Source organism: Theropithecus gelada, chromosome 4 (assembly GCF_003255815.1).
Source record: "Theropithecus gelada isolate Dixy chromosome 4, Tgel_1.0, whole genome shotgun sequence".
Classification (NCBI taxonomy): domain Eukaryota; kingdom Metazoa; phylum Chordata; class Mammalia; order Primates; family Cercopithecidae; genus Theropithecus; species Theropithecus gelada.
The window spans coordinates 86,025,350-86,035,817 of record NC_037671.1 but is presented as its reverse complement, the minus strand read 5'-3'; the positions used below and the strand labels follow the sequence as shown (position 1 = coordinate 86,035,817).

At 38.5% G+C, this 10,468-nt stretch overlaps 1 protein-coding gene across 3 annotated transcripts in view; it reads left to right on the top strand.

Annotated features, from left to right (window-relative positions):
- Positions 1-9,428, top strand: part of CGA (glycoprotein hormones, alpha polypeptide) — a 12,669-nt gene extending 3,241 nt beyond the window's left edge. Inside the window, exons 2-5 of one of the 3 annotated variants that reach the window (XM_025381640.1) lie at positions 6,619-6,725; positions 8,282-8,371; positions 8,463-8,647; positions 9,093-9,428. In XM_025381640.1, the coding sequence (XP_025237425.1) occupies positions 6,626-6,725; positions 8,282-8,371; positions 8,463-8,647; positions 9,093-9,170 (453 nt within the window). In that variant the 5' untranslated portion in view covers positions 6,619-6,625 and the 3' untranslated portion in view covers positions 9,171-9,428. Of the gene's footprint in view, positions 1-6,618; positions 6,726-8,281; positions 8,372-8,462; positions 8,985-9,092 lie in introns of those variants that run through there. The other 2 variants (XM_025381641.1, XM_025381639.1) reach the window with 2 other exon arrangements.
- Positions 9,429-10,468: the final 1,040 nt, after the last annotated feature.

Sequence of the window (10,468 nt, the reverse complement as noted above, 5' to 3'; positions counted from 1 at the left end):
TCTCCTCTCCTCTCCTCTCCTCTCCTCTCCTCTCCTCTCCTCTCCTCTCTCTTTTCGAGACAGGGTTTCTCACTGTCTCCCAGGCTGGAGTACAGTGGCTCGATCTCAGCTCACTGAAGCCTCATCCTCCCAGGCTCTAGCGATCCTCCCACCTCAGCTTCCCAAGTAGCTGGGACTACAGGCCCAGATACGGAGTTTCACAATGTTCTCCAGGCTGGTCTTGAACTCCTGGGCTCAAGTGATCCACGTGCGTTGGTCTCCCAAAGCGCTGGGATTACTGGCCTGAGCCAACGAGTATGGCAGAAATGGCTTTTTAAAGACAGTTCTGTAGAAGGTGAAGTCAAATAAATATGTAAAATAAAAAATACATCGGTAAGTTATATTAAACTGGCACACAATAACGTTGCTCTAAAAAAAGATGTCAGCATCTTATTTAGGATTATGCCATCTGAAAACATCATTTAAGAAGCTCATTGTAAAATGTAAAGATTTAAAAGCAGTACAATGAAGTGGTTCAGAGCTAGGAGTTTGGAATTGTAAAGAGACATTTTAAAATCTTGGCTCTGCCAGTAACTAATTATGTGACCTTGTATAGATTACTTCATCTCTATAATTTCTTTACAAAAATGAGAATGATACTACACAGGATTGTCATGATGATTGAATGTATTTGTGAGTTCAAGGTGCCCAAATGAATGTCTGGCACACAAGTGCTCAATTAATGGTAGGTGTTATTTTTTAAAATATAAGATACTATTGTTACCATATCCAGTATTACAGATACTGTGTTGAATGCTAATCCAATTTTGTATACTTTGTTACATTTCCTGTAATCAGTTAACTTAATATGTGACCCTTAATATAAAGACCCTCCCCACCCAACCTGCCATATGCACAGAGGAGAAAGTAGAGGCAAGATTGTGGTTCTGTATCTCAGACTTTGGATTAATGTTTGTTATAAGAGAGTGCAGTTGTATCAGTTATTTATTGTGATGCATCAAGTTACCTGAAAACTTAGTGAGTAAAATAACAAATTATTATCTTTCAAAGTTCCGCTGGTGGACTGAGTTCAACTGTGTAGTTCTTAACTCGAGTTTCTGGTTCAGTGCAGTCAGATGGAGGCTGCGGCTGGGGTCATCTGAAAGCTCAGCGGGGCTAGTCATCCAGGGCAGTTTCTTCCCTCAGATGTCTGGTGCCTCAATACTTCTTGGCCTCTTTCTCCCTCTCCATGTGACACTTTTACTATCTTCATGTGGCTTGGCCTTCCCATCCTGTGGTGGTCTCAGTGTAGGAGCATTTCTTCCATGGCAACTGGTTTCTAAGAGATGGAAAGCAGGAACTGCCAGGTCAGTTAAGGGATATACCTACTACTTGTCCAGTGTCACTACTGCTATATTCCTGATCTAAGCAGTCATAGGGCCTACTTAGGTGAAATGGGGTACAAAGATAGACGTACCACTGTTTGATGTGAGAGTGACAAGGTCACACTGCAGATAAATGTAGGCTGAGGGGTATTTTTGTGGCCATTTTTGGAAAGTACAATCTGCCATAGCAGTAAACACAGGGGTAACAAACAAGGGGCTTCACTTTGCAGCTCCTCTGATCTGTTTTATTACAAAGAAAAAAAAATCCTTTTAAAGTAAGATGTCAAGATTGATAAATCAATAACCCAGTCCTGTCGACCTTATTATTGAAAAACTTCAGGCAAATTAAATATGGTTCTATGCTATAGTGCACTTAAATGAGAATTCTGCTTGGTGTGTAAAAAGATGGCATGAAAATAGCTCAAATAAACATAACAAAATGTAATCCACAAATTTTTAAAGTTGGAAACATTCTTATATTTCTATAACGATGCACCATATAAAACTTTTCTGGGCTTTGGGTGTTTTACTTTATTGAATGATAAATTGACGCTACCCATCGTTTTATTCCTAGTAGTATTTATTATTACAATAATGTTGACTTTTAAAATTAGATACTTTTAAACAACAAATACATGTAATTCTCATTTAAAACAATAATTTATGGTGCGTGGAGTTTATCCTGTCAAAACTTCTCATTGATTTTTGCAATGTAGATTTAGCATGCAGAGGATTTAAAAAATGCTGATGTGCTAGAAAAAACAGAAGGGTAATGAAAAAAGCGAGATTTTAATTCCATAATTGTGTTAGCATTGTAAAGCATATTTAAATAACAGTTAAAATAGAATAAGTACATCTGTTATAAGTCCCTTAAATTTAGTCAATTAAGAAGCTTCTCAAAATGTGATTATTTTAAGAATGGGCACAAAAGAATTGATATTGTTTTCACAATTCCATGAGCCCTTCAACTTTCTTCTAAATACTGCTCAATCCTTGTATTTACCTTTAAAATAAATATCATAAAGGTCATCATTTTTTCTATTATCCTTTTTTTTTTTTTTTTCCTGAGAGGGAGTTTCGCTCTTGTTGCCCAGGCTGGAGTGCAATGGCACCGTCTTGGCTCACCACAATCTCCACCTTCCTGGGTTCAAGCGATTCTCCTACCTCAGCCTCCCTGCAAACCTCAGCTGGGATTACAGGCATGTACTACCACGTCCGGCTAATTTTGTATTTTAGTAGAGACAGGGTTTCTCCATGTTGATCTGGCTGGTCTCGAACTCCCAACTTCAGGTGATCCACCTGCCTCGGCCTCCCAAAGTACTGGGATTACAGGCGTGAGCCACCTCACCTGGCCTTTTCACTTCTTTTCTCTCTCTTTTATCTGGAAAATAAGTTGGCTCCCTTTAAAAATTTTGAGAAGCACAAACATTATTGAGTGACTGATAAATAGAAATGTGTAAAATAATATAACTATGCTGTGTGCCTTCACTTGGCCTTATTTTCCTCTGAATACTAGGGCAGTTTGTGGATCCTCTCTTTGCTACCTGCTGGGGAAATTACATGGACTGAATACATGAAGCTCCTGCATGAATGTCAAAATAATAAAATATACCTTAACTACTCTGATGTTTTTTTTTTCATCAAGTACATGTTTTTATTCCCATTAATTTTTCCTCTGTCTATTTTCTTGTCCCTGGCCTACCACAAGGCTCCATGTCTACAAATACTTTTATTATAGCAGTTGTCACTTCAGCTCATTTGCTTTTGTACTGGAGCCCTCGTTGTATCCTGAGCTCCTCAGATGGCAGGACATTTAGTCATATTTGTACCACCCATTCTTGTTTTTTTTTTTTTTTGACAGAGTCTTGCTTTGTCACCCAGGTTGGAGTGCAGTAGCATGATCTAGGCTCACTGCAATCTCTGCCTACTGGGTTCAAACCATTCTGCTGCCTCAGCCTCCTGAGTAGCTGGGACTACAGGCATGTGCCCTGCCTAGCTAATTTTTGTATTTTTAGTAGAGATGGGTTTTCACCATGTTGGCCAGGCTGGTCTTGGACTCCTGACCTCAAGTGATCCACTCACCTCGGCTTCCCAAAGTGCTAGCGACCATGCCTGACTTGTATCACCAGTTCCTGGTGATACAATTCTTGACACAGTTCCTGGCACACAGCAGGTACTTATTTAAAGTTTTAAAATCTTCCAAGCATTCAATTTGGAGCTTACATTTTGCACTTTATGACATTTGAACTTCTACCAAATTATCTAAAACTCATCTTTTAATAAGATACACAGTAATTATCTGTATCAAAGAATGAATGAATCAGACTGTAGGGGTATTAACCAGTCTCTCCTCTTCCCTTCGATCTTTCAGCCATTCCTTGCCACCACCATTGGAGAAAATTATCAGCTAACATGTTAATAGGTCTCAAGATCACGCTAGTGTCTGGGAGCACTGTTTGGGCATTTTTTGAGAGGAAGTGGGAAGCTGGCGGATCATTGAGGTTGGGGGTGTGATGCATGTATCATGAAAGACACTCACTGCTGCCTTGGGGCTCACAAGATGTTATAAGAATAAGATAAAAACCCACTTCCTGGAGCCAGGGCATATGAGGAAAGAAAATCTGTAGCCAGGTAGCCAGTTTCACTCCAGGCTGAGTTTCCTAGCCACTGACCTGAGGTTCTTTAGAGACAGAGGTGGTCATTTGGCAGAAGGTAGAGGTGAGCATGCAGAGCTCCAGGGACTGCTCTGTGGAAGTCGGTGGCATGCAATCTAAACATCCATTTTCCTTTGAGATGTTCCACCTTCAAATCTTTCGTTAAAGCTAAACTATTATTATCTTCTCTGGACCACGCCAGATGCTACACTTAAAGACTTATCCTCTGTTTAATAAACAATGGCTGAACCCCTGTCTCATGCTAGGCAATGCGCTGGGGCTTCAGAGCTTTACCTTCTTTGGGCTTCCTTTCATTAGTTATCATTCACTGAAGGCAGGCTATGTTGTCTCTGCTTGGTAGTTAGCAGGATTAGATGGGGCTAAAGAGGTGAAACCTTAGGTTAACCCTCTAGAAGTCAGTTAGATTTAATCTGTTTGACTAACACAAAATTATGCCTTTAATCCTAGCCTAGTCATCTCAAGAATGTGTTATGAGTCATTTGAGCTTCCTGGTGTAGAGAGTGTAGATTAGTCACCATTAGAAAAACCACAAACCTCACCACTCTGTGGTAGTGGGGAGCAATGGCAACACATTTGCAAGCAAAAGGCCAGGGTGTTACATTGTTTCAAGCACTTGTAACCATCTTGCAACAATTATTAATGTATACATAGGGATGTGTATGTATGTGTATGTGTGTGATACTTGGTGTGTCAAGATATATATTGGTGTATGTATGGATTTAAGGTATGTATATGGCTTGTATGGCACACTGGTAGAGTGTTTACCTATTTCATAAATCACTTAATACATTAATTATATATAATCACAATGAATAATATTGTACAAACATAAAAATCATTTGTTTTGTATATACATAGCCCGAAGGTAATTTTATACACTATTTTGAATATTTTGTGCATAAACAAAGTTTCTGTTAAGTACTTATATGTGGAACTTTCCACTTGTGTTATCATGTTGGTGCTCAAAATGTTTCAGATTGTGGGCCATTTCAGATTTCAAATGTTCAGAATAGAAATACTCAACATGTATTATAAACTTAGTTCTGCTGTCTGACAAATTATTCCTAAGAAGGGTTATGGATTAATATAAACATCTAGCAGAAACTCAGCCCTATTATGTCAGTCTACATGAAAAATAACCAAAAGTTTTCACTCATATGTACCTTTAAGCCTCATTCTGAATTTTTTTTTAAAAAAACTTTTATTTTGAATAATTGCAGATTTAGATGAAGTTGCAAAAAAAATGTACAGAGAAGTCCTGTATACCCTTCAGCTTGTTCCCTCATTGATAATTATCTCGTATAACTATAGTGCAATGTGAATACTAGAGAACTGACATTGCTGCCACCTATACAGCTTATTCAGATTTAAGACACACACACACACACACACACACACACACACACACACACAAAATACTAGTGCCCTGTTATGCAGTTTTATCCCATGTGTAGATTACTGTGACTAACATCCCTATCAACATGCAGCTGTCCCATCACCACAGCTCCCTTGTGCTATATCCCTTTAGAGCCACACTCACCCTTATACACTTCTTTCCCAGTGCTCACTCCTTGAAACCATTAATCTATTCTCTATCTCTATAATTTTATTTCCACAGTGTTATATAGATGGAATCATATAGTATTCAGCCTTCATTCAGCATAATTCTCTCGAGATCCATTCAAGTTGCTGTGTGTATCAATAGTGTGTTCATTTTTTTTTGTTGCTGGACAGTATTCCATGGTATGACTATACCATCATTTGTATAACCATTCACCTGCTGATGGGCATTTGAAATATTTCCAGTTTTTTGGCTACTGTAAACAAAGTTTCTATGAATATTTATATATAAGTTTTGTGTGAACATAGTCTTCCGTTCTCTGAGATAAATGCCCAAAAGTGCAACTGTTGGGGCATATGGTGAGTACATGTTTTGTTTTATCAGAAACCGCCAAACTATTTCGCAGAGTGGCTGTACCATTTTATATTCCCACCAGCAATGCCTGAGTTATCTTGGTTCTCTGCATCCACGCCAGTATTTGGTGTTATTTTTTATTTTAGCCATTCTGATAGATGTGTAATATGTCATTGTAGTTTTAATTCGCATTTCCTTAATGGCTGATAATGTTGAATACTTTGTGTTTATCCTCCATCAAATGATTGTATATTTTATATCTCATATATAAGTTTATAAATATTTTCTTAGGTATTATCTAGTTTAAGTTCCATGTTTTACAAATAAGGACACTGAGGCTTTGTAACAGGATGACAGAGAATTTAAAATTTAAATTCTGAAATTTAAATTTTAAAGAATTTAAGAAGAGAATTTATTGTAATTATTATTAAACCAATTTCTAGAAGTTAATGTGAGAAATGGGAAGATTCAGTTATCTATCTCTTTCTTAAGGAGAAATTAAAAAAAATTTACATGGTTTTAGTGTATGTTGGGAGCTAAAAGCAGAGAGGTCAAGACACTGATGATTATTATTAGTAGTAATGTTGAAACTACTGGGTGTTGTTATGGCTGGGAAGCCAATTTTAAATTAACTGTTTTTTTTTTCTTCTATGTCTGTTTGTAGGAGCGCCATGGATTACTACAGAAAATATGCAGCTGTCATTCTGGTCACATTGTCGGTGTTTCTGCATATTCTCCATTCCTTTCCTGATGGAGAGTTTAAAATGCAGGGTGTGTGACCAAGCTTGTGGTTTGAGTAATAAGGACAACACATATTTCTAGATGTACATCAATAACTCCATTAATTACATTTCTACCTCCTTTTCAAAAGTAATAAACCTTTGCTGCTGGATTCATATCTAGGCTCTTGTAGATTGTGAACATAAAATTAAATTAGGTTCAGAAAATGTGCAGTGAAAACGATATCTTACACAACCATTTATGTAGCAGCCTATGCATTTTCATCTGAAATAGATTCCTTTTTATTCTTTATTTGAGTCTTACAAGAAGAAAACCCTCCTTATTCAGTTAGCTCAGTTATTTTTTACATTTCTGCCAGAAGATTTGAGATTTTAACATTGCCTTTGTAGATGAATTTTCACATCAGTTAATAAGTGAGAAAAGCAAAACCATTTTATACAGTAAATTTGTTTTGCTGTATTGTCTGAAAAATCTCATATAGTAGCTGATATAATTCCTTCTGCTTTGAAATTTGTGAGCTACTATTGGTTATGGTTTTTCTCTAGATAAGTGGTAATATTTTAATCCAGGTCCCAAGTGCAGGCATCTGATCTAATATCAGTCTCTCTGCACTCACCAGACTTTCTTAATTCTGACATATTTCTCTCTGTCAATATTTGGAGTTAGTGTGGGAAAAACAATAGCAGATTCTAAGGGGAAAAATATTTTTCCTCTGCGCAAAATTCTCTTTTCAGATGAACGTGATGTTTTCATCTGTCAAGTTTTGTGTTTCCTCTAGGCATACTGTTAGCATTGAGATAGACAATCTATGCTTGAAGAAAGACTACAACTGAGATTTTCTATGCATATCTGTGAAAATGTTTGTTTTTAAATTTTATTTCTCACGAACATTAATCAGTATAAATATTAAATAGATGTTATAGATGAAGATTAACATATAACCAAAAAGCACTTACTTAGTTTCCTTTCATTTTTGATGGAAAAATAATATTCACTATCCCATCATAAGGAAACATTTGTAGTTTGTTTCATTTGTTGCCTTGCCTTGCCTTGCCTTGCTGTACTGTGCCGTGCCTTGCCTTGCTTTGCCTTACCTTGCCTTTTCTTTTGAGACAGAGTCTCGCTCTGTCGCCCAGGCTGGAGTGCAATGGCGTGATCTCAGCTTACTGCAACCTCCGCCTCCCGAGTTCTAGCGATTCTCCTGCCTCAGCTTTCTGAGTAGCTGGTATTACAGGCGCCTGCCACCATGCCCAGCTAAATTTTTGTATTTTTAGTAGAGATGGGGTTTCACCATGTTGGCCAGGCTGGTCTTGAATTCCTGACCTCCGGTGATCCACCCGCCTCAGCCTCCAAAGTTCTAGGATTATAGGCGTGAGCCACCGCGTTTTTTCTTATTTTTTTTTTTTGAATCAGGGTCTCACTTTGTCACCCAGGCTGGAGTACAGTGACACGATCTCGGCTCACTGCAGCCTCGACCTCCCAGCTTCAAGAAATTCTTCTGCCCCAGACCGTCAAGTAGCTGGGACTACAGGTGTGCACCATCACGTCTGGCTATTTTTTTTTTTTTTTTTTTGTATTTTTTGTAGAGACAGGGTTTCACCATGTTGCCCATGCTGCTCTCGAACTCCTGAGCTCAAGCAATTCCATTTCGGCCTCCCAAAGTGCTAGAATTACAGGCGTGAGCTACTGTGCTGGCCTCATAGATTCTTTCTGAATCTTTTTTGGATTATTTTACTCTGCCTTTTTTTTTTTTTTTTTTCCTGATAGATTGCCCAGAATGCAAGCCAAGGGAAAACCAATTCTTCTCCAAGCCGGGTGCCCCAATATATCAGTGTATGGGCTGCTGCTTCTCTAGAGCATATCCCACTCCAGCAAGGTCCAAGAAGACGATGTTGGTCGAAAAAAACGTCACCTCAGAGTCCACTTGCTGTGTAGCTAAATCATTGACCAGGGTAAGAACCTCAAGAGCCCCAGAAGCTTTCCAACAGCCCAATCAGAGAAATGTTCATAGAGCCCACCCATGGGATTTAAGGCCAAAGGTGTCTAATGACCCAGCCTCTGTCGAGCATTTGTACAGGTGGGGAACACATTTCTACCCATTAATTAAAAGAGTCAATTGTCTTGTGGGTATAGGCTGGATTTATTCAGAGTGAGGAGAATAGGGGTAGAGGTGACAAGGGGCAGGTTGGGAGAAAGTACAGCTTACTCATGCTAAACATATCTCCTAAAAAGGAGGCTGTGCAAATGTAGTATGCATGTATTTATTTCAGCAGAATGCAGACAATTTTATTTAATATTCTTCAATTTTGCCTCTATGTATGTATGTATGTATGTATGTATGTATCTATCATCTCTCTATCATCTAATCTATGATATGTTTTTTTCCTTCCCCTTTAGGTCATGGTAATGGGGAATGTCAGAGTGGAGAACCACACGCAGTGCCACTGCAGTACTTGTTATTATCACAAATTTTAAATGTTTTGCCAAGTGCTGTTTTGATGACTGCTGATTTGCTGGAATGGAAAATTAACTTGTTCAGTGTTTATGGCTTTGTGAGATAAAACTCTCGTTTTCCCTACCATACCACTTTGACATGCTTCAAGGATATACTGCAGCTTTATTGCCTTCCTCCTTATCCTACAGTACAATCAGTAGTCTCGTTCTTTTCATTTGGAGCGAATACAGCATTTAGCTTGTTCCACTGCAAATAAAGTCTTTTAAATCATCATTCAATGACTGAATTATCATTTTTCTTCAAAGTAAAGCCAATAGCTTTTGACAGCATTAATGGAAGAGAGTGGGCCATTGGGTGAGTTGGGGCCACATGTGTTTGGTGACTTGACAGTTACCAAATGGTTTGGCGAGCCTTGCTGTTACCACACCTTCTAGTAGCATGTGAGTCCTTTCAGCCAGTGGGCTACTTACAAGACATTTGTTAGGGCAAGAGAAGAAAATATGAGAACTTCTATTTATATTCATTTTATATAATTTTATATATTATATTCATTTTTATATAACTTTAAATTTCCATTTTGATGGATTTTATAAAAGCACAGATACATTAGTATAGTAATACATGTATACAATTTATAAATAAATAATTATCCATATATTGGGAACGTTTGATCAGAAACTTTTTACTGTTAGAAGGGTACAATAAAAAACAAACGAACAAAAGAAAAACGGAGAACCCTCCTCCAGGGTTTGGGAAAGACAAAATCACTCCCAGACTGAAGTTTCTATTTACTTGCTTTGTGCCTGACTGAAAAACGCTCATCTTGTTTGTCCCTGGCAGCAAGGCTATAACTGAATAGTGGCCAAGGAAAGGGCATCATTGCACCCAATTAAAACTGGGCATTGCTCTGAAATTCCGGAGGCATCAGATTTTGTTTTTCACATTCAGATCTGGCTAAGAATGAATAAATGATGATCAAAACATTCATTTAGCACTCACTGTGGTCTAGGTGGGATGCCTGGCATATTCACTTTGTTTTTTAAAATGTTTAAGATGGCCGGGCATGGTGGCTCACACCTGTAATCCCAGCACTTTGGGAGGCCGAGGCAGGCAGATGACTTGAGGTTGAGTTTGAGACCAGCCTGGCCAACATGGTGAAACCCTGTCTCTACTAATACAAAAATTGCCAGGCATGGTGGTGGGCGCCTGTAATCCCAGCTACTCAGGAGGCTGAGGCAGAAGAATCACTTGAACCTGGGAGGCGGAGATTGCAGTGAGCTGACATTGTGCCACTGCACTCCAGCCCGGGCGATAGAGA